General features: G+C 35.3%; 1 protein-coding gene and 2 long non-coding RNA genes across 6 annotated transcripts; 2 read left to right on the forward strand and 1 right to left on the reverse strand.

The window, feature by feature from the left end:
• Positions 1-1,980: 1,980 nt before the first annotated feature.
• On the reverse strand, positions 1,981-15,673 carry LOC135770924 (uncharacterized). Of its 4 annotated transcripts, XM_065280880.2 has the most exons (6): positions 15,364-15,673; positions 9,504-10,544; positions 9,257-9,412; positions 9,044-9,136; positions 8,675-8,747; positions 1,981-3,441 (listed from the first exon to the last, which is right to left on the reverse strand). In XM_065280880.2, coding segments are annotated over exons 1-6 (1,425 nt in total). In that variant the 5' UTR covers positions 15,424-15,673; the 3' UTR covers positions 1,981-3,439. The 4 variants fall into 4 exon arrangements, with proteins under 4 accessions (XP_065136952.1, XP_065136930.1, XP_065136935.1 ...); XM_065280858.2 differs by lacking the exon at positions 1,981-3,441 and having other exon boundaries at positions 8,345-8,747; XM_065280863.2 differs by lacking the exons at positions 1,981-3,441; positions 15,364-15,673 and adding an exon at positions 10,635-10,757 and having other exon boundaries at positions 8,345-8,747.
• Positions 5,288-7,963, forward strand: LOC135770944 (uncharacterized). The gene is made up of 5 exons (XR_010542810.1): positions 5,288-6,394; positions 6,744-6,840; positions 6,981-7,066; positions 7,147-7,261; positions 7,399-7,963. It is a non-coding gene; the product is annotated as an uncharacterized lncRNA (long non-coding RNA).
• Positions 15,674-16,837: 1,164 nt separating the features above from the next.
• Positions 16,838-24,122, forward strand: LOC135771136 (uncharacterized). Its single transcript, XR_012336350.1, has 3 exons — positions 16,838-18,310; positions 18,397-18,900; positions 22,295-24,122. It is a non-coding gene; the product is annotated as an uncharacterized lncRNA (long non-coding RNA).
• The last annotated feature ends 1,266 nt before the right edge of the window (positions 24,123-25,388 follow it).

Consider the following 25,388-nt stretch of genomic DNA (forward strand, 5'->3'; position numbering starts at 1 on the left):
GTCTGTAAGTGTTTCTGCTCATCTCTTCTCTTTTTTTATTTGTCTTTTCTTTAGTGATTCTGTTTATTAGCAGCAGGTGTCCATCATTAATGCTTCAGTATCTGAACTCATTGACTTGATTTTAGGTGGATCATTAGGACACTAATGTAGGGAATAGTGAATGAGGGTGTATGGTGTGATTTGGGACGCAGTCTTTAACGGTGGACTCTCAGGGCCGTAAATTCACATTATTCTGAAAACTGTTTTTTTACAGAATGCAGAATTTAACAGTATACTTCTGTTTTTGTTAAAAAACAGAATCATACTGTTAAATTTGGCTGTTTTTTAACAGCAATTTTTTACAGTGTACAAACCCCCTGAACACCTCTATTTCTGTTTAACTTTTGATCTTGACACAAAGGGGCTGATCTCTAGGTTGGTTGAATATTTTGTTAATTCTAGGACTCCTTCTACGCAATTTTTGAAAATGTCATAGGAAAATGACCTAGGTATAAATATTTCAGAAGACACCTGGGCCGAGGTTCTCCAAGGCATTAGTTCTTGCTCTATCAGCTCTAATTTACAGCTGATACAATATAAAGTTGTCCATAGATTGCACTGTACACCCGTACCAAGCTACATTCTATATATCCATCGGTATCTTCTCTGTGTATCAAATGCAAGTCCAATGAAGGTACACTGGCCAATTTATTTTGGTTCTGCCTCAAATTAAGTAAATTCTGGTGTGAAGTGTTTAGTTTTTACTCCAGCGTACTTAAGACAGATTTTCCCGCTGATCCACTTGTTGCCGTATTTGGTTGGGCTCCTTCCCTTGAGCCTTACAGTGGTAATCAAATCCAGATCAAATCAAATAAAATTGATAAAATTATATTTAGTGCATTTGGAGACATATTCATCTAAAATTAAATGAAAACAGTATAATGGTTAAGCCATGCAGCGTTTAGTCCATATTGCTGCAAAAACGTAAATGAATTGATTTTTTTGTTATTAATTTTAAATTTAAATATTTTAGAACCCTCTGTGTGAGGAAGAACAGTTGTGTTAGTTGTCAGCTTTTATGTATTGTGCTCATACATAAAGCTTTTTTTATGTGTCTGTTTATTAAAAATTTGAATTAACACTAAATGACTATGCTACATGTCCATACTGTCTAGGAGTAAGAACAGAGGAGACTGAGCATTTTTAGTGGCAGCGCCTAAATTATGATGCCTAAAAATTAATGATAAAGTTATGTTGTCTTGATAATGTCAAGTTGTCACAGCAAAGACATCTCAAACAATGTCCTCTCTGCATTGAAAATGATGTAATTGATTGAATGTCACTTAATGAGAGTTGTCACAAATGTGCATAAAATCTCCTTCATGTTCATGACATGTGTCATGTCATGATTATAAAGATGTCTTATGAACACCCGCTCAAGTAAAGTGTAACCTAAAGGGATAGTGCACTTTTTTCACCTGGGTTATAAACAGTGTCTAATAAGTAAATAGAAATTTATTGGAGTTAGAGTTGCAAATTATCCCAGAAACTGTTGGCTTTACAAATAAACTTGTTTTATTATATCATCAATGGTTTGGTGTCATGTTTTTCTTAAAGCCTAGCCTTTTTAGTCACAACATAGTTTCTTTTGTGTTATCTCATGTTAAGGAGGGTACTATCATTCATCATGTATATAAAAAATAATAGGAAGTGGACAGGTGACTCTAATCTTTTAAGCTCTAGTGTTAAAAAACAATCAATTGATATTAAATTCTAAGACTCAAAGACTATTGTAGCTTTTCATGTCATTCACTGCTGGTCTCAAAAGGAACAAAAAGTGGGTGGTGACAAAATTCTTTTATAAAATGTATAAGTCAATATAGAGGAGTCTACAAACTACACCTTCAGAACATGAGAATGAAGTTGAACACAGTTTGGTCTGTTACTCTAGCTGTACTTCTCAATCTAACAGGTACGTTGGCGCTTACTACACTGTAAAAAATGTTTTGTCAGATCAACTTAGAAATTGTACTTCATTTGGTAACATCTGCATTAACTGAGTTTGTTGAAGTTAATATCTCATTTTAGATGACTGAGAATAACTCAATTCAACCAACCCGAAATGCCAAGGTTTTACTAAGGCAAAACTGTCATTGGCTGTAACTTTGTTTGTCCTGCGATTTTAAATCAGATTGCAAGTTTGACATTACCTATTTTGTCTAACACATTGAAACTTTATTTCCACTTTGATGTAAATATGTATGTTATATTAGTTGAAATCTAAATTTAAGTCTGCTGTCACTTCATATTTTGTATTACCTGCAATCCCAATTTTGCATTGATGTGACCTCATGTGTTGTATAGAGGCAAATATCAGTGTGACTTTAATGTAATTTCATGTGTAGCATAACTTCAAAACATGTTTTCACTTTGATGTAAAGTAATTTATTTTATAAGGTCAAAATATAGTTTCATTTTGTTGTTACTTCATATGTAGCATAACTTGAAATTATCTTTTTTCTTTGATGTAAGGTCATTTATTTTATAATGCAAATATCCTGTTTCATTTTGATGCAAATTCATGTGTTGCTTAACTTCAAATCAAGTTTTTACTTTCATATAAGGTAATTTCTTTTATAAGGTCAAAATACAGTTTCATTTTGATGTAAATTCATGTGTAGCATAACTTCAAATCACGTTTTTACTTTCATGTAAGGTAATTTCTTTTATAAAATCAAAATATAGTTTCATTTTTATGTAACATCATATGTAGCATAACCTCAAATCAATATTTTACTTTGATGCAAGGTAATTTATTTAATAAAATTAAAATATGTTTTCACTCTTATGTAACGTTATGCATAGCATAAAAATAATTTTTACTTTAGTACAGAAATTATGTTACAAAGTGAAATCTCATTTACAGCTTCCAATACATTCTTTAAAAAGCACTTTAATCAGTTTTTATTTTAGCAGGGCAGTAAGGAGGTAGGACACAGACATATGCTTAAATGCAAAAGTGGGGCATTTTATTAACAATAGTGAAGGGAATGGGGGGCAGTGAGGGGCTGAGTTGTCCTCCTGGGCTTTGTGGGTGCCTCGTGATTTTGGGCATCCTGGTGAATTCGGGGAATCGCTTGCTTTGTGCAGTACTGGATAGTTATGTCAGCTCAGCCTGGGTCTTATGCTGTGTTCCAGGCAACCTGTAACCCGTAAATCATGACTTCAAAACCACGACTCAGGACTCTGAACTGGGAGTACAACGATCTAATACGAGTTCACGGGTAGGAAGTCACGGATTTGACTCCCGTTCCAGTGCACTTTTACAGGTAGAAGGTTGTAAAAACACGGGTTACAGGCTGCCTGGAACGCATACTCCCAGTTCAGAGTCGTGAGTCGTGGTTTTGAAGTCGTAGTTCACATGCTCAAAAACATGCCTGGAACGCAGCATTAAGTCGCTTCCTAGGAAAAGGGGAACACACATTAGACAGGTTATTGTACTGATACGTTCATACGACACCATTGTACTACAATTTTTTTCTTTGTATAGACAAAAAATGTTGGCAAAAAAATCTGATCACACGGATCCGCGAAAACGACTATCATTGTACAATGTATGCCAGACCCGTCGTTAGTGCTTACAAGCTACAGTATGGACTGCACGCCTCATTACATCTGCATAAAAACACAGTCAACACGAACAAGCGCACCCACACCGTCACAGTTTTCACAGATTCATTTTTGTAGTCTACACCGAGCACATAGCAAGATAGCAACATATTTTTTAAAAACTTTTACATTAAAACCCGTTTTCACAAACTTGTTTTCCATAAAAATTAATATAACTGTTTCAGATTCCAGTTGAAACTTGTCTCGTGTAAACAGTCCCTGCTGCTTCTTGTGGTCTTTATATCGCTTTCTCCCTGATTACTTGAGTAGGGTCAGCTGTGCCCTGGCAGTTAGGGCAGGAGGCAGTCACACTCAATTATGGTTTGCTGCAGGTCGGAATGGGCGTGGCGAAAGGTAGGGGACATGTCATGCAATAAAGTTTATCATTGGTCAAAGGTGCTCGGTTTACATACAGTTAAATAGAACCCTGATATTCCCTGAATATCACACCACTTAATAGTTAAACTTCAATACAATCCAGGATTACCTTTATTTTACATTTACACTAAAGCAAAATATGATAAAACAAAATCCTGCTTTTTCATTTATTGTTAATGTATTTATATGTTTTAAAGGGCATCTAATCGGATTATCTTTATGTTTTTACTAAAATTAAATGTGATACAAAACATTTTATTGAAAAATATAAAAAGTTTGTAACAGGGAAAAAGATTCAATCAAAAGTACACAGGCAGTGCTCCAAGCTAACATTGAAGTGAAAATATATATAGCTATAGTGCATGGATAAAATGATTAAACTCTGCAGACAAATAATTATGACTGATGTCAAACAACTAGTACATTCTATTTGACCAAAGACTGCCAACGGCAATTAGATATATGCAAGACAACTAATATCCTAGGTTCACCACTGAAGAAACATCTAAGCCAACTGCAATTTTTGTGTGTATTTGCAGAGATCATGCTGTTCTCTGTGGATAACCCAAAACAATGTGTTAGAATGAACACATCCTTTCTTAGACTGAAGAAACATCTAAGCCAACTGCAATTTTTGTGTGTATTTGCAGAGATCATGCGGTTCTCTGTGGCACCGAGCCAGATGATTGCCCAGAAATTGCACCTCAGAACTCGTCAAGGCAAATATACATGAAATTTGCAGCTGGCTCTGATGTTTCTTCAGTCTAAGAAAGGATGTGTTCATTCTAACACATTGTTTTGGGTTATCCTATTTAACACATTGTGTTATTTTAACAAATGTGTCATTTCATGTAGATTTTGAGTTCAAATAAATTAACAAGACAAAATTAGTTTTAAGAGTGTTCAGTGGTGAACCTAGGATATTAATCTTCTTGCATATTTCATTCCAATGGTCTGAATCTCTGTCATACACCTTGGAAAAACAGAGGTTCAGACCATGGTAACCTCAAAGGTGGATCTGGCTCTCCTAATAACTATATTTTGACACCATACGCATAACACTTGGTTTTATTTAAAATATAATGTAAGACAAACACAATGAATCACAACTTCATGTAACTGATAACTTCTTGTTTTTAATAATCAATTTGTCAATGCCACTTTTTTCCTTTGCTGAGTCACAACAAATAAAAATTAATCAGCAACCTAGAGAAGAAAAGCTTGGATAATAAAGACTTCAGACAAACCAAAACAGTGTACACAGCAAAATCACCAGTGTTAAATTTTCAGGGATGGTGTTAAATACACAGTGTTGATGCTGTTTTAACACTATCTGGTAATAAAATAACACTGCCATTGCTAGGCCAGTGTTATATCCACAACAGTGTCAGTGTTAAACAAGGGTGTTATCAGATTTCACTCTGAGCGGTGTAAATCAAGCCACGCCTCCACTAAACATATCCTGTCAGGGATTTTACCGCCATTTTCTTTCACAGGAGGACTGAAGAGATCAGGTAAATCAGTCTCATAATATTCACATGGTTTGGCTAAATTAAACTGTTATTTCTCTGTCTGACTCTACGCAGCCATATGCCAAAAAACCTAAATAAGATATTTTTCCCATTTTATTTCCCCTTTGTTCGTTATTTGGTTCAGTTTAATCAGAGCTACCTTGTGTTACGTTGTTCCCTTGTTAGTTTAGTATAAAGTTAAACTGCTAGCTAAAAGTTTAAAACCAAGAAGGATAATATTAACAGGAGATATGAACGAAAGAATTGAACCATGATAAAACGCGACATGCACTACAAATTGAAGGTAACGTTATGAAGTTAAATGAAAGCTCGTTTATTCACCATATGATGCTCGTTATGAGGTAATCATATAGGCTAGATACCGTGAGTTAACGAGGTCGTTTACATGCACGTGAGTGCACGGATATCGGTTAATTATTCAAATTACTGAAAAACACGGAGAAAACCGCAACGTCATGTGTTTTTCTAAGATGTATGCAAACAGGGGAAATATCGCCAAACCAACAATTAATTTTTCCAAAACCTCACAATATATCATCATTTGTATGCACAGATTGCTGGATTGGATGCATTGTGTGTTGTAAGCTTTTCGTGGCGCTAGATGTCAGACAGATGCAAATGGCAAATACATACAAAAGTGTAAAACGTGTAAGGCTAACGTGAACGTTTGTTTTTTTTCTGTCATTAAAGATGCTAGTTTGGTGAAAGTTCACACGGAGTGCTTCAAATCATTCAGAAGAGATGCTGTTTTTAGGGCAGTTTATTAAAGAAGACCTGACATGGATGACTTCCAATGAGAAACGACTGCTAATACTTATATAAATTCATTACAGAAGGTAAGTTTATATATTTATACATATAAATCATTTTATTTGACATAACTGAACAGTTAACCAATCTTTTTAGTATATGTAGTTTTGTACATATTATTATTATTATTATTATTATTATTATTATTATTATTATTATTAATCTGGAAAGAAACTCACATGACCTGCTGCCAACTTTAATAAAAATGTATTATCTTCTCATACATCGTTTTGCTATTGATGTCATATTAAATAGCAATCAAATTGATTACTATTTTGAAAATGTATAAATGAAGATTCATATTGTCTTGAGTGCTGTTTTTAATATAAAAAGAATGTTGAGTTTTCAGAGTCTTTATTGTCATTTTTGTGATAGGACCCTACCAGACTATATTTGAATATGGCATACCATGAATTCTGGAACTGTTATTCCTTAACCCAGTTTGGAGGATAAGAGCTTACCAACTAGTTATGTGAGTACACACAGTACATTTGTACTGTACACTGTCTCTAACATGATTTATTATACTGAGATGATTTTGATTCAAATAACGGTTAAAACTGCACCCTTTTTGGTATTTTCTTGACTCTTTTTGTCTTTGAAAATCTGCAGAAATATGCTGAGGCGATGTATTGCAAAATAGCCAACATACAACAATATGGATGACCCTCTGTCTGGTCAACAGGAGTTTAAATATGGTAAGTGTACATGGGTTTGCTACTTTTACAGTTTTAAAGTTTAACTGAATACTCATGGTGTTTAAATTCTGTTTTGCTAGGACGGGACAGTGATGTGGCAGCTCTTCCCTGGCTCATTCACCTCTTGCCTTCATTTGTGAAAGGAAGAAAGACTGGAGAGGGTCGATGTGCAACTGAAGCTACTGATTGTGCTGTGTAAGTTTTTTAGTATTTTGTTCTAGTTATTTATTCAGCAGTTAGTTTGCTTGCATTGTTCACCCCATGTAAATGCATACAACTTCATAAATACACATCAAATACATTCATCAAATACACTCTTTTAAAACACTTAGGTGATGAGCATCAATCCATGCTTTGAGGGGGATGAATCAGCACAGCCCTGCCTGCACTGCGTTGGGAACAGAAGTTGCATCCAGAATTTTTGCATCATTCTGGACCAAAACGCCATTCCCTCCATGATGAAGACCACTGATGCAGCCTTCCACTACATCATGAGTAAAACAACTACAGAACTAAATACCAGGTTGGAACGTATTTAAGAAAAATGAAACGTCTTTTGAATTGAAATGTCTGTTTTGTTATGGAAAAATCTTTAGTATTGTGAAGGATAAGCATTTCTGCCTGCCAGTAAGGTAATTGCAGTGTATTTTAATGTTCAAGTTTTGAGTAGGGTGGCTAATTTTTTTTAAACTCTCATTTGATATATTAAAGACCTTATAATAAGTGGTTTTCATGTCACTGCGCTGTGGTATAAGATAACTTACATTATTCCATACTGTATTATGTTTTTTAATTGTAGCTGAGGTATTTAAATAAGCAGTATTAAATGCAAAGTGTTGTGTGTATCAATGTAAATATTAAATGTGATGTACTTTAATAAAAAGAGGTTTTGCAATATTTCTTGTCATTTGTCTTTTATAGAAACAACCCATTAGCAACAAAAGTGGCTATTAATCAGTATTTTAACACTTAACATTGTTGAATTCACATTACACTGGTGTTGACCTTAAATTAGGAGTGTTAATTTTTAACACTGTATTTCTGTGCCAACACCAGTGTAGTGTGGAAACAACAATGAATAGTGTTGAACAAAGTGTAAAATTTAACAATATTGAGTGTTAAATTAACATATAATGAGTGTTGTTAAATTAACACTACACTTTTGACTAAATTAACACAGTGTAGTGTGGACACATATACACACTTTTCAAGTGTTAAATTTGACACCCTGGGTGTTATTTTAACACCAGTGATTTTGCTGTGTAGATGCTACATAATGTTAAACCATCGGTCCTTGATATCAAAAATATTTCAGCCAAATAATAATAATAAATTACTTGTCCTCCCACCCAAATGCTTACTCTGTTTGTAGCAACTTCACATAAAGATTGTGCACCTTGCTGGACTTTTTCTGACCTTCAAGGTCCATAAATAACTTTTGTATCATCTCAAATGTGTATTTTAAATCTCGTGGGTAGCTGAGGTTTAAACAATACATTAGGCCAAAAAGAAAAGAAAAGCAAGATGCAACTGATTTTAAATTATTCAACACCACATTTCCTTCTATGACGATTCCCACGTCATCTGGCATTTCAAAGGGTCTCTCACATGGTTTTCGTTTCACAAAGATGGCCATTGTCTGTTTAGAGAGGTCATCTGATTCCTGCTCATCTTGTATATCCTGCAAAAGAAATTAAAAAAAGGGTACACCACACATTATAATAATTTAAAATTGTACCTGCACAAACCAGTGCCACACACACACACAAAAAAATGGTTAAACACTTCAGCTACACAACAGGACTTCGACATTTTAAGCATTTCTAATGTTAAAGCACATATTAAAAATGATGTAACTGTAATTGAAAATGTTATACATTTAAAATGTCTCTAAAATGCTTAAAATATTCTACAAACAAATTACCATATTAGCACAGAACAGTGGCCATCATCAATATTTATATTAATTGTCCTTACCATGTAGTCTTTTATCAGGTTTTTGTCATCCTCACCAAGGTAGAGAATGATGGATCTAAGGATACACTCTCTCCTTATATTTATGTCACTAGTCTGAAAATTATTTAAAGACTTATCAGCAGTAAATACCAATAAATAAAGGGAGTGCAGCAAAAATGTAAACTAAAGCAGGCTGTGAATACAACAAAAACTGAACTGTGAAGTTTAGTGTACCTCATCAAATGCCAACACATATTGGCTAGTTTTGGAACGAATGGCTCCACCTCTGCCTTTGATAACTTTTACAAGATTTGTGGAAAGTCTGTCTAATTCTGCAAAGAATCGAATCTGAAGGGGGACTGTTGTGATGCGGAGAAATTCTGCATTGATCTAAAAGATAAAAAACAGAAGTGTGTTCTCATTAGACAACATAGCAATTACAGTAAGATCAAACATAAGCTTTACGTGCAAAAAAAAATACCTCATTCTCCTGGAACAGAGTAGGCCATCTATTCATAAAATCTGCTATGTTTGGCTGTTCTGTGACGATTTCATAACGCCTATAGGCAAAAGTCTTTGCCATAATTTCACGAATTACTTTATCATTGTTTTTTTTCTTCGCTTCATTCAAAAGAGTTATCCGCAGTTTTTCAAGGCTCTCTCTTGTTTCACCAACTGGCAGACTAGGACAGTAGTTTGCCTCTGCTCGTCTTGGTCTTTTAATATTCTTAGATGGGTGAGCATCTTCATTACCTTTAGCTTTTAGTGAATTAATATTAATTTCGGCACAGCCATGTAATTTCAGCATGGTTCTGTAGTTGGCCATTTTAAATTTTAGCCTCTGCTTCCATCCATAGGATCCACAACAGGAACCGGGCTCCTTTAGGCAAGGATGTCTCTCCACTAACGCCTCTGCTACCTCACTAAAATCAGTGTCTAATGGATATGCTTTAAATTTGTAGATTTGTTCTGCCACTTTTTGTAGAATGTCACTTTTCATCTTCGACCCAACAGTCAACACCTTCTTATTAGCTTGATATTCAGCATTTCCCCTTTCTAATTGAAGCTCAGTCTCATATGAGAAGCACGGGATTGGGAAATTTGTTGGCCATGGATGGGTTCTGGACAAAACAGACTCAGGATGTGAAATGTTTGGGCTTTCTGTGCTGCATTCTGTATTGCATGAAATTTCAGATGTAACGTCATCCATCTCCATGGTCAATCCTGAGGTGGCTGAAGAGCCTAATTCTTGCACTGGAAACATTTCATCCTGTAGCTGAATTACCTTTATGGTCCCAAGATGTTGTATTTCAGAAATGTCAGTTACATTAACAAATTCACCAAAATCAGCATCCAAGTACTGCAGCCTTATGTTTCCTCTCAAATTAAAAGTCATCTTTACTTTCTCAAGCATATCATCCAGGGATGCAGGCAAGCCATTAGGAAGGAACATTTTGTGTGCATCATCTTTTCCAAAAAGTACTCGAAGCCCTATGTTCTTTGTGCAAGCCATTGTGACAATCTAAAGAGAGAAAAGACATAACATTAATAATAGTCACTAAATGAAGTGAAATACATCAGTCAAATTCCTTATATACAAGTGGTTACATACCTAACCATGTATGTATCTCTTAACTGTTGTAAAATGCATCCCTGAAACACAGTAATCTGCAAGTGGGTACACATCCCTTAATTCATGAGGCTCTACAAGCAACACTTCTGAATTCAAAGACTTTTCAAAGACAAATGATCTGTAGTGTTCAAAGTACCATGCCTTCAGCTTCCTGACAATAAAACATAATCCGTCTAGCACAACAACCATTTGGACAATTTCACAAAACTCTGGGAGTCCTGCTAGGGAGCCATGTGCCAAAATCATTCCAGTCTTGTAATTTAGGCCATTGTATGTAACATTTTTCGACAAACATGCATCTTCAATATGCACATATTTTTGCTTCAGTGCTTGGGCAATGTTTTCATTTAGAACATCAAGTGGTAGTATAGAAACATCTGTAACTTCAAAAGATTGTTTGGGGACAGAGCTCACATGCAAATAATATGCTATCTGAAATTGATGTTTCATTGACAATGACTGGAGCACATTCTTAAAGCAGCTTGTGTGTCTGACAACTCTCTTAAAGAAGCTATGTTTGGATTCAAAACGCATCGTCCAAACTGCCACCAGTGGACCAAACTGACGAATAAGTTGGGGATAGTGCTCCAAGTAATGGTGCTTTGGCCGAAGTGTTGAATCTGGAAATACCTCTTGAAATCTCACTCTGTGTTCTGAGATCTTAAAATCAAGATATGCTATAGAATCTTCAGTGTGAACTGGAGTGACAACAAGGTCTACAATATCTTTCAAGTCTGTCAAGATCTGCCATGCTTGTTCCTCATAGGGAACCTTACTGCCAATCAACAGAGGCAAAAATCTTATCAAAGCCCAATTTTCATGAGCATTTCCACCCACAGGTTTTTTTATGCAAAGTTGAGAGGGATAGAATGAGGGAGATTTGTTTTGTCAGTCCACGTAAAAGGAAAGTTGTGTATTGACTGATTTAGATCATCCAAAGTGAAATACTTCTTGGAGATAAGTACAGACAGGCACAGGGCAATTTCAACTGGCACAATTCCTTCAAATATGTCATGGACAATATCAGGTGGAAATCCAGGGGTTACATTGAAAAATGACAGTTTTTTCTGACAATATGCAACTTTTCTTCACACCACAGTAACTAGGCAATGACTTTTGTCTGATTGTTTCAAGGTGCTCTGCATGAATTCCATAACTCTTAACATCTTTTGATTTGATTAAAACAGCCAAATAAATTGATGACAAAGAGGACTGACAATATGAGGGTAAGCTACCTAGAACCCAATAAACTCCACAAACTTTGTGTTTTTTCAAGACCAGTTGAATGACATTGAAGTAAACCTAGCTTCACTTTTATTAAAGCTAGAAAATATATCTTGTATCTTGCTCAGCTATTAATGATCTTCTCTGTGAGTTATGGTACTTAATTGGCTCACTGAGTTAGTCAGGTCTTTCAGCATCACAGCTACCAGATAGAGGAGAGTGTACTGCAGGAGTTTGTAAGTCAACACTTTGTAAGTCAAATCCGATTCATTGCAGACAATGGTCCACTGTCCACTTCATGGAGACGAAAGGCTTACTATCTGAGTCATTTTAATGTGGTTGAGCCAACTGAATGTGTGTTAGACCCAAAGAAAAACAAAACATTCCAGTATGTACCATTATTGAAATTTTTACAGCAGGTGTTAAATTGTCAACCCATCTTGGATAAAGTGATAAACTTTACAGAAGGAACATCAGAACTACACACTGAAACACCAGTGTATAAATCATCTTGTGATAGACTACATTTTAAAGGGAATCCTTTACTTTCAGAAGCCTCAGTTATTGCTTTGATACTGTATGTGGATGATTTTGAAATGTGCAATCATCTTGGGACATCAAAGAAAAAACACAAAGTTTGTGGAGTTAATTGGGTTCTAGGAAGCTTACCCTCATATTGTCAGTCATCTTTGTCATCAATTTATTTGGCTGCTTTAATCAAATCTGAAGATGTTAAGACTTATGGGTACGAGAGGGTGCTGGAGCCACTGATAAATGATCTTGTAAACTTGGAGCAACATGGTGTTTTCATTAGTAAGTTGGGTTTTAAAAGGGTACAGTTCAATTTGTGGTTGCTGATAATCTTGCTGCACGTGGTATTGGAGGATTTGTTGAGAACTTTTCTGGAACTCATGTGTGCAGGTTTTGTACTGCTGAAAATCAGACATACAGTCACAAGAAGTTAGAAGTTGTACGTTGTGTTCCAGAACAAAGGAAATTCATGCAGAGCACCTTGAAACAATCAGACAAAAGTCATTGCCTAGTTACTGTGGTGTGAAGAAAAGTTGCATATTGTCAGAAAAACTGTAACCTCTGGATTTCCACCTGATATTGTCCATGACATATTTGAAAATTAGAATTTTGGACCGCCTCTTGATAAATGGCTTATTAAAGCATTCCAAGTTTTAAAGCGGCAGGGGCAGTTCACATTTGTGCATGCATACAAATGACTTCTTCCATGGTGGTTATGGTCCAGTCTGTAGTGTTTTAGGAGAACAGATCTTCTTTGAAAAGATGCATCACAAGCTTTGCATGTCCACATTAATGTCCTAAAAGACAATAATATAAAACTATTTTATGTACAACACTAAATGCTTTGGAAACAACATTGCCTAAACGTTCAATAATCATACCCAATTTAACCTTAACTTTGCAATGTGCAACCACACCGCTAGATGCTGCTAAAATTTACACATTGCTTCGGGTAACTAAACAACGGTATAAGCAGCAATATGTCTGACAACGAGAATAGTGTGTTCACTTCCATGTGTGAACTGGAGTCAGACACTGATGAAGCAAGTTACTAGTTACTTTTGCGGGGGGGGGGAATTAGAGGGCACTGTATATACTTGAGGGCACTGTATATGTGTGTGTGTATATATATATATATATATATATATATATGTGTATGTATGTGTGTGTGCGCATATGTGTGTGCATATGTGTGCGTGTATAATATATATATATATATATATATATATGTGTGTGTGTGTGTGTGTGTGTGTGTGTGTGTGTGTGTGTGTGTGTGTGTGTGTGTGTGTGTGCGTGTGTGTGTGCGTGCGTGCGTGCGTGTTTGTACACACACAGTATATACAGTGCCCTCCATAAGTTTCAGGACAGTAAAGACCATTTTTTCTGTTTGCTGTGGAGACCAGAAATTGGTAAGATGAACCAGTAATTCAGAAGTATAGAATGTCACATTTTATTAACCTTTGATTATGTTTCAATCAACACATACATGCTTTACCAACAAAGAACAACAACCATAAATGGTAACTTGTGTTGTACCCAAATGCAAGACTCAAGGATCAAACTGATAATACACATTCTCTGCTTTTTATGTGTGAACAATGAATGTATCAGGACACAGATCATCACTTAACACTTCTGAACCAATGGTCTCAATATGCCCACATTAGTTAGAAGTATTAAAATACAAACGTGTTGTGTCATTGAGCTGGAATATTGTGGATGTTAAAACATTCAAAATAAATGTGACATTCTGTACTTTTGTCTCATGTTCACCTTTTAATGTTTAGACATTGCTTAACTCCACAGCAAACATAGCAATTTTGCCTGACCTGTATTGTGCCAATGCATATAAAGGACACTTAAACAGCATGTATAAAATTGCAACATACACAAACAGTAGAGATTAAAAAAATATTTTATACCGAAAAGACAAGCATATCTATAAAATTAACTGTAGTCTCAATGTTGATGTAGCGAAGCTTAAATATCAGACAAGTAGAGTGTTGCATATTAAAGTTATCTCAGAGAATCTTCTAAAATGGTCTGAGGACATCGAAAGCTTACACTTAACTTAAAAATACTTAAAACTGATTTTAGACAAAACTCACATTGTCTTTTGCTGTGAATCTCATGTCATGTGTGTGCTGCGAGAAGCACTTACATCATACAGTACAGTATACAGCGAATCAAACATCAATCATGGATGGATTTTCTTCATTCTGTGTTTCAGTCACGTGTATACAATATTTCTGGAGGTTGTGCGAGTTTAACTGTGTAAGACGACGAATAGTTTGTGCGTATATGACGATTCAGTTTTGGCAGTGATGTAAACAATTCATTCAAACTGATTCGCGAACCAATTCAAATCGTTTGGCCCATTTGCTTAGTAAAGAAACCGACTCAAACGAGTTATTAATTTGCGAATGAACCAGAAACACGAGACAGCAATTTTAAAATAAAATACACATTTCGTAATTAATTAAAATACAGTAACGAAGGAATGCTGCACAGTGTAATGAACTACAAGTAAAAAGTTTCCTAAGTAAGCGTAAAAGTACCATTTTTTTAAATGTACTCTTAAGAGTGCATATTTTCCAAAATTGTACTCAAGTAGATGCACGTTAACGAAATAAATGTACCACCTCTGTAAGTGTGCCATTGCAAAAACCAGTTCAAGCTCAATGACCCCTATTAATAGTCATACACACCTCCCACTTGTGCATAAAATACTTGGTGAATAAGACCCATTTAATTTGACCATTTACATGTTTTTGTCTTTGACACCCAAAATAATTTCTTAAACTGAAATGTTGGTGTCATGATGACAACAAAACAGATTTGTGTGTTGCATTTTGCCAACAAAAGTAAAGTATCAATCACATCTAACAACTAACAACTAACAATCTTAATAAATGTATTTTATACTAAAATTAAAAGGAAAATCACAACTTACTTTTAAGCTGGCTAAATGAGTTGTACCAAACGACAAACACCACTTCCAGCTGCTTCTCATTTCAAATGTCCTCAGGTGTTCTTTTTATTTTCTGTCCTTAAGAGAAGTTGTCTTGTAGATGACACAACTCTATACCGCCCTCTATGTCTTGGGCTGTGTTAAATGTGTCCATCCCAAGCTCTAGAAATTGAAATTGTATGTTGGTTGAATGTACCCTATTAAGTTTAAACAGCATTCCCTTGTTCTACGTTACATAAACTTGCTTTAAGTAGATTTCAGCTACAAAATTACTTTTATAGGTAGAATCAGGTAAAAATAGCTCACTAAGTCAACAACTGCACATGTTCACTTTTTACAGTGTAAAACATTTAAACAATGACAAAACTATGTTTTAGTTTTTCATCATATTTCATTTATCTGTCAAGAGAAATAAATACTTAAGGTCTTGTGGATGATTTGTAAAAAAATAAATAGCATGATATTGTTATGAGAATGTGAACAGTCAACGGTTAAGTTTAGTTTTCATAGCTTGATTGTTAAATGGTTAAAGGTTAGCACTGAGTCTATGCACAGTTAAAAATCTAATTATAAATGTACACTAATCAGTGTTAAATCTTTTTTATTTGTTAAAAATTAACTCCCTCAGTGTAATTTGTTGACTTCAATGTAGTGTTATATTTTTATTACTATGGTGTTAATATGGTAAATGTAAAGAGAGCAACGTTTTACTGTACTTTTAGGACAATTTTTTTTATTTTCAAACAGTTTTTTTAAAGTAACAATACAGCAGTCTATCATTTGTCAGGATCCTATCAGATCCTTGTTTTATATTTAAATTAAGTTCAGCATGGCAGGGTCCGACAGTGCAATGTTTCATGTGGCAGATACGTGGTTTTAATATTAGTTTATTCTGACCAACCATTTCCCGGGTCTCGTCACTTTTTCCCCGATCCCTTAAGTACATTCACATTATATTTGTTTAAGAACTAGATATAGAAACGCCTCTTTTGAAAGAGACGAGCGAAGTTCTCCGTATTTAAAGTCCTTGTGTTTGTTGTCTTGTACGGTGTTTTGTGCATACTGTGAGTACTTTGTCTGGTATGTTGAGATCTAGTTCAGGTTATGTTTAATGATTGTTCATTTAGTGAAAGTTTAGTGTTGATTTTGTGTTTACCTTGTTATGTTTTGCCTCCTCGTGAGTTTTTTTTCCTTTTTGTTAATAAAGTCCTTCATTGTTCATTCTGGGTTTATCCTCCTGCTAAAACCCTGACAGAATTTTCATGATCAAAATAAGGATATTTCTAAATGTCATCTGATCAACATTTATGACAGAAAATGTGTCCTCAATGTATCATGCATTAAAGTGTTTATTAAATTAACATATATTAACATCTGAGACAACCAAAAAGCATATTCCCAATGTATAACAAAAGTACAGATATTTATAAACACAGTATGAGATGCTTCGGTTCATACAAACAAGTTTGACTTCATTTCAATCCAAAAGCCATGTTGGTTTTCACCAGCAGAACCAATAGCTGTAAGGAGGTGATATGATCCTCGGTCAGCTTTCACATATTAAACTTTTCGAATAAAACAAAAATAAAAGGGAAAAATACATTATTAAAAGACAACTAAAACCTAAGTTTAACACCGCAAAAACTAATACATTAGCGAATTTACACATCAGAAATCAGTTATACATTTATGTTTTTCACAAAATACTCACTTTAATGACTCACTTTTAACTATAAAATTGCTCTTCGTCTGAAGAAATTTTCATGTAGGCCATATTTCTCTACTCTATCAAAGTCCCCAAAGCAAATCTCCTGCACACATTAACGGACTAAAACCGCATATAAAGCAAGGAAAAAAACCTCTGAAAAACAATATAATTTGCTCCATCAGACCTGAGACTAAAACCTAAACTCAACTGCCGCATTTATATAATGACAATAACACATGACTCATAATGTTAAACTTGATAACAGCAAACAGACTTGTACACAATTCAGAATTGAATTGAGAATGACTTTTTGAATTTGAATTGATGTCAAAAACACGATCTAGAATTACAATTCAAATTTGAATTTAAGGAAGCAGTATTGCAATTCAATAGAAATTCAAAGAAATTCATATACATATTATACAGTAAGTGAAGTGTTAAAAATGAAGCTTTCCGTATATGTCATGTTTTGACACCAACTCTTTATTTTAAAGAGTCAAATAAATTAGCTTTAACTCAATGAAGTGTTAAATTAACTGTGAACTCTTTATATTTCCATTAACACTGTAATTTTAACCCTGCTAAATTTGCTATGAAGGTTTTGCCACTCGACCACTCTCTTTAAATTCATTCATTCATTTTTTCACAGCCATTAAAAGGTTTCCTGATATACAGGTGTATATATATATATACAGGGATAGATGGAGAGACGGACAGACAAGCGCTTTTGCCATAAATTTCCTCAAATGTACCCCCCTTTTTCCCTTTCTTACCCTATAATCCTATTACTTTGGATTCATTTGGATTCAAGTTCATCCAATGTCAATGATGAACTTAGCAATGTAAACATGAAAATACAATCCAAAAATATCAGTGCTATACTATATACATATAAATGATGCTTAGTCTCATAGTGCTCACTTCTTGTTTTTCCTCATATAGGTTCTTTCTGTCAGCTAGATGGTAAGTAACTCAAAGTGATGTTTCACACAAAAATGTTTTGAGCGTTTTTTGTAGCTTTTCAATTTTCACATTTTCTCCTCTCTCATCAGTGTGTGGCCAAGCACCCCTTAACACAAAATTTATTGGAGGGAAAGATGCGAATGCAGGGTCTTGGCCCTGGCAAGTAAGCATTAACGAAATCAGCTATCAAAACCATTTCTGTGGTGGGAGTCTCATCAATAAAGACTGGGTTTTGTCTGCAGCTCATTGTTTCCAAAGGTATGAAATAGTCTGAGCTTTAATACACATTAAATGTCAAATCAACATACATATAGCATATGGATTGAACTGACCTCTATTTATAGCATCGGCATGTCAGACATTGTGAGCTACTTGGGACGTCAAAACCAGCAAGACCCAAACCCGCATGAGATAAACAGAACAGTGATTCAACTCATCATTCATCCTAACTATGACCCAGATACTAAAGAAAACGACATAGCACTGCTTCAGCTCTCATCTTCTGTGAATTTCACCGATTATATTCAACCAGTCTGTCTGGCTGCTGCTGGTAGTGTATTCAATGAAGGACTTTCAAGTTGGGTGACAGGATGGGGGGCCTCTCTAGGTAAGTGAACCTGTTTCAAGTGATACTACATATCCAAGGTAAAGCTTTCACAACAATTAAAAAATGTAATGTTGATTACATTTCTTGATATGTTACAGAAAAAATATTTCCTGATACGTTTCAGCAAGCGGAGATTCCAATTGTGAGCAACAATGACTGCAATATTGGTTATAATGGTATTATGACAGATAACATGCTGTGTGCTGGACTGTTGAATGATGATGGAGAAACCCCATGTCAGGTAAGATAACCATCATTCATTTTAAGCATTTCGTATTTACAGTATAGTCCATTTATCATAGTCATTAAAAGTGATTTCATGAATTCTCATCACTTAAAACCAGTGGCAGCCGGTGACGTCTTATCCAAGGGCACACGATGCAAAGCTCGTCACAACATGTATGTAGCCCAGTCATAGAAGTAAAAATAGCAGGCTTTTAATTGCTGTAAATGTATTGATAACCTACATAATCATTATTATCTCATAAAATAATTTGCAAATATGCAAGGAAAGGTTTGTACTCTAAAAATACTTTTTTGTAACAAACAGGAGATAAAGAATTAACAAACATGCAGAAAGCTGTTTCAGCACTCGGACAGCGACATGAGTTTTTTAAAAAGCATTACTTATGGTCCTCATCTCACAAATACCCAGAGTTACAGAGTTATCATATACAATAAATCAATGGGGTAGCATTTAAAAACAGATGCATTTGTTTACAGTTTTTTACAGATGCTAGGACACATTTCTCAATACTTAGGTCACTTTTACAAAACCCTTAACACAGTTCTCCTAACAAATTTTCAGCTTGGCAAAGCAGTTCATTTCACATTCAAAATGCACTACAACAACCAAAACACTTTATTCAGGTCTCAAATCAACTCATTCTTCCAGAACACTAGCAAAGGTTGACAGTTGACAAACACACTTTGTCACCCACAAAACAATGACCTAAAAAACACTAACAACATGTAGCATCATACAATGTTTTTTTGTGTGTAAAACAAGGACGCATCTCTGTTTATAATTCACTGCAAGATATGTTACCAGTCGCTTAGCTATGGGTGGGCCTGGGTCAGCTAGGCCCACCCACCTGCCTTTCCAGTAAGGCCTATTAGTTATCCTAATGAGTAAATTATGTTGCAATTATCACTATACTTGACCTATAAAATAAATATTTTTTTAACTCTTGTTTGCTATTATAATAAGAAATAAGTAAATTTAGTAAATAGTAGTGCAATAAATAGCGCATTTCGAACAGCCTCCTCGCCTCTCCTCCTCTACACCCCACATCATAGAAATGAACCATAGACTGTAAAAAAAAGATGGACGACGCAACTTCGCCTCCCTCCATTGTAATGAATTGAAGCCAAAAATGTCCGACCATGGTCGGCGCAATGTTATGTAAAAACGTCAGTTTGGAGCCAAGGCATGCGCAGAAGGAATCGTCTGTGGAGCCAGAGGCGGAGCCGCGGTATCAAACTTCCGCCCAAACGCTCGCGCGACCAATTCAACCACGCCAATCATAACGAAGACCTTAGGTGAGAAAACTTTATTACAGCTCGATGGTGCACCCTTTAACATCACCGTTGAGGATTCTAAACATGAGGTGTTGGTTCAGCAGCTAAAAAAAGCAGATAACATTTGCGCCCAATTTTGCACCCATGAGCCTTCTAGTCTGAAATCGAGGTGTGTTCAGGCGCATTGTTGGTGCGTTGATATTTTGACATAACGGAGTTATCTCGTTTTGCAACGAAACTCTTCAAATACCAGCAAATTAGGCAACTTTTTAAAGTATTTTTAGAGTACAAACCTTTTCTTGCATTTTTGTGAATTGTTCTTTGAGATTACACTAATCATCTGGGCTATCCATACATTTACAGCAATAAAAAAGCCTGCTATTTTTACTTCCATGACTGAAAGAAAACGACTTTTAAAGGTTTTAATACCAAAAAATAACAATTTTATTACAAATAAAAACAACAAAATGTTTTAATATCAAACTTCAACTGGTGGTCTTCTCCGCTTAGTTTTTTAGTTTACAAATTCTGCCAAAATATGGAATCGGGATGGCGTCATGAGACTCTTATTGGTTCATTGCACATTGCGCTTAGATTGTTAAAATAGGCCTATACAGGCTTGTGTTCTTATTAAAAGGTGATATATTGTAGCTGGTGTAGTTGTGTGTTTGTATATTTTAATAACAGATGCATTTTCGGTTAAGGCCCACCTGATTTTCTCTGGGCCCACCCAACTTGTGAATCCTGGCTATGCTAGTGTATGTTACTGGAATGAATCAGACATGATGCAGAATTCTTTAATATTTTATGTAGTTTATTTTATTTTTTGCATTGAGTAATTCCAGAATACAAGAATTTGTATACACAACATCCACTGATACACATACAATCTACAATAGTAATGCTAATCTACTCCGTCTTCTCCATTTGGCCAATTGTTATTATAGCATTTAATTTTAAGATTTAAAATATATTTCATTAAAATATTACTGTAGAAATGTAGCAAATTCCTGTCTTATTCAGTTTTGTATGATGCTATTGTTTTGAACATAAGTTTAACAGTTTTGAAAACAGTATGTAAGCATGTGCAAATTGGCCTGTATTTATAAAGAGTTTTGGCAGTTGTTGTGTCTGAGTGAGAAAAGAATTCATGAAATTTGAAAGATGTAGTCATTGAATGCATTTTGTGCCAAAGCAATGATAATTGATCCTCAGTTTATCCCACATAGACTTCTTTTGTGCTCACTGTGTGAAGAGTATTGAGAAATGTGTCCTAGCGTCTGTAAAAAACTGTAAAGCAAAGTATTTATATACTTACCAGGCTACATGTGAAGCTGCTCTTTACGCCTTCTAACATCTCATAATTGGTCCATTATTTATGTCCAAGCGACTCATAATAATCTTTTACATTTTAATCCTTTCATCTTTCATATTTAAAAGCGTCTTTGTGCTGCTGAGCATCCATGTTGTCGTCCTGTTTAAAGGCGCATATTACTAAAGCGCTCTTTAAATAACAAAAATAATATTGCGCCATTGACAGGTTTTATTTGGTCAATGGCGTAGTCTATTTTAGATGCCTCAAAATAGCAACGCGCCACACACCTCATTTTCAGACCAGAACACCCATGGGCGCAAAAATGAATTTGCTATTTAAATAACGTGGCGCTAAACGTGAAAATGATCATTGCGCCAGGTTGAAAAGCACTTGCGTTGCGCATTGCGCTGGGTGTATGATAGAGCCCTTAATGTTAAGTGAGCCTCTCTTTTATCATAAATCCTTTTGATGCGTGTGCAGCAGGCACTTATCTTGACAATACGCATGATGCACATGGTTCACATGGCACAACGCACACATTTTATTTAATTTATTTAAATCCGTGCCCTTCTGAAGAGAAGTCACCAGCCGCACAATGTAAGCCTAAAGTGGCACTTTGAGAGGCTTGATAAATACAGGCCTAGAGCTAAGTTTACAGTTTCAGTCTTAAACTTAATACTGAATTGGGACATTTTTACAAGCACTGCATCACCAATCTTTAAGATGCATTCCCATCTATATTTCAATCTCTGTAACAGTTGTTAATAGAGGTGTTAATGTGATATATTTGTCATTGCAGTATGATGCTGGAGGGCCACTGGTCAGTAAGCAGGGCTCCAGATGGATTCAGTCTGGAATTGTGAGTTTTAATCAAGGCTGTTTGGATCTCGCATTCCCGAGTGTGTTCACCCGAGTCTCTCAGTACCAGGACTGGATCAACATTTACACACTCAACAACCAGCCTGGATTTGTTACATTCCCTGATGATTACGATTATGCTCTAGATCGCATTTCTAATATTACTAGTATTTTCAGTGGAAGCTCAACCAGCCTTTACTTACCACTTACCCACACATGCTCTATTGCCAGTCTCATCTTTTGTTTCCTTATTCAAAGGTTGTCTGAGTCATCATGATCGTTGGTCATGGTTATTTGAAGAACATAAAGCACAGATAAATAGGTGATGCCAGTAGTTTTTCGTGTATTTGTCCTTTCTTTGTATTTGTTTCTTTCTGTTTCCCCATATTCGTCCTTTAAAAAAAACTTTACTCAAAAAGAAACTTAAAGTTTCGGGCTAACCATATATTCAATTTCAGATTTAAACTTTGTGGTTATTAAGCAAATAACCTCACATAGAGTTGGTAATATAGAGTGGAGACTTTACAGAGGGATGGATCTTTAATCTTAGATAGTTATATCCTCTAGGTACACTGCAAAAAAATGATGTGTTAGTTTGTTACACATTGTGTGTGTCATGCCATTTAAGGCGTTATTTCATGTTAAAATAAATGAAAGGGACAACACAAGTTGTGTTAAAAACAGTGACGGGAGTAACGCGTTACAAAGTAATTCCCTTACTGTAATTCCACTACTTTTAGCGGTAACAAGCATGTAACGATTTATTTTTTTAAATCAAGAAATGCAGTTACAATTACTGAAATTTAAATGAGTTGGTTACTCGCATTTAATGTGTTGTCCCTGTACTAACACACCTTCTGTGTTATTATTACTTGATTTAAAAAATACTTTGTTACATGTTAATTACACAATGTGTAAAAAATTAACACATCATTTTTTGCAGTGTTAGACGACTTTCTCGCTGTCCGTCGCCCGTCTCTTTCAATGAGGCATTTCTTAATCTGCTGCTTGAAGGAAGACGTGAACTCCACCGCTTCCCTCCCATTGGTAGTCACTCCCAAAAATCACTCATCGTTTGCTTTTCTTAACGTTCTCGCTTCGCTAGACATGCCAATCCGGTCGCCAACAATCACTTGTGCCCGTGCCACCAAATGTCAAGCTTCCCTTGAAATGAATGAGATCGCATCGCTCTGATAGTGCTAGTTGCTGGCGGTCTGAATAGGGCATAAGTCATGACTGGTATATTATTGCATTTTTTCAATTACATGTCATTGGTATTCATCAAGTCATGCAGGATAAAATTTCCATCTTAAAAGTATAGTTTACCCAAAACAAACATTTAGTCAATATTTGCTTACCCTTATGTCGTTTGAATCCCCATTGTCTTTCTTCTTTGAGGCGAGTAGAATTTTTTTTTAGGCGGTCACCAATCAAGTTTAAACATTGAAACGCTTGCTTTTTCAGTACAATTTGCTGCATTCCTGGCCAAAATGTTATATACTTAAGTGCAAGTTTTTTGGAGAACCTTCTCGGTTGTTTTAAAAGACGGATTTTTATACATTCAAACTCTCTTCTGGATTTTGTAATTTAATTTAGTTTATTCATTTAATTTGGTCATATTTTATTTAATTTTTTTATGGTATGTTGTAATAATTTAAGATGTATCCTCAGCCCTTGATTGTTGTTAATGTTGATCTGGTAAAGAATAAAAAACTGTTTAAATCATCTTACTCTTTTGTTCACAACACCACTAGAATCATAGACCTTGCTGAAAGTTGGTTTAAGCTAAATGAAAGACTGTTACTTCTACAACCCCAAATCAGAAAAAGTTTGGACACTGTAGAAATTGTGAGTAAAAAAGGAAGGGAACAATTTATTAATCTCATAAACTTATATTTTATTCACAATAAAGTATATCAGATGTTGAAAGTGAGACATTTTGAAATGTCATGCCAAATATTGGCTCATTTTGGATTTCATGAGAGCTACACATTCCAAGAAGGACCAATTTGCAACTTATTAGGTCAATTGGCAACATGACTGGGTATAAAAAGAGCCTCACAGAGTGGCAGTGTCTCTCAGAAGCCAAGATGGGCAGATAATCACCAATTCCCCCAATGCTGCAGCAAAAATAGTTTTCTGAGTTTCTCAGAGAAAAATTGCAAAGAGTTTGAAGTTATCATCATCTACAGTGCATAATATCATCAAAGATTCAGAGAATCTGGAACAATCTCTGTGCGTAAGGGTCAAGGCTGGAAAAACATACTGGATGCCCGTGATCTTCGGGCTCTTAGACGGCACTGCATCACATACAGGAATGCTACTGTAATGGCAATCACAACATCGGCTCAGGAATACTTCCAGAAAACATTGTCGGTGAACACAATCCATCGTGCCTTTCGCCGTTGCCAGCTAACTCTATAGGTAAAACAAGAAGCCATATCTATACATGATCCAGAAGCACAGGTGTTTTCTCTGGGCCAAGGCTCATTTAAAATGGACTTTGGCAAAGTGGAAAACTGTTCTGTGGTCAGACGAATCATAATTTGAAGTTCTTTTTGGAAAACTGGGACACCATTTCAACCAGATTAAAGAGGACAAGGATGACCCAAGTTGTTATTGGCGTGCATCTCAACATCAATGCTGAAAAGTTTTTACAAGTTCTAGAACAACGTATGCTCCCATTCAGATGTCATCTCTTTTAGGGAAGACCTTACATTTTCCAACATGACAATGCAAGACCACATATTGCATCAATTACAACATCATGGCTACGTAGAAGAGGATCCTTCAAGACAGCATTCAAGAACAAACATGAATCAGACGGACATGTTGCACCTGGCAAAGTATCATATTACCCCACCATTTGGTAAGGCACACCTCTAATGATAGTAATAAACATGAGAATTGAGAGTGGACACTTCCATGGTAAACCTAAATGTAAATGTAAATTTATTATATCATTCATAAGAGAACTGTTTTAATTAGAACATAAATTTATAAGAAATAAGAATATAAATTGTCAACGCTGTTAC

Source organism: Paramisgurnus dabryanus, chromosome 3 (genome assembly GCF_030506205.2).
Source record: "Paramisgurnus dabryanus chromosome 3, PD_genome_1.1, whole genome shotgun sequence".
In the NCBI taxonomy this organism is placed as follows: domain Eukaryota; kingdom Metazoa; phylum Chordata; class Actinopteri; order Cypriniformes; family Cobitidae; genus Paramisgurnus; species Paramisgurnus dabryanus.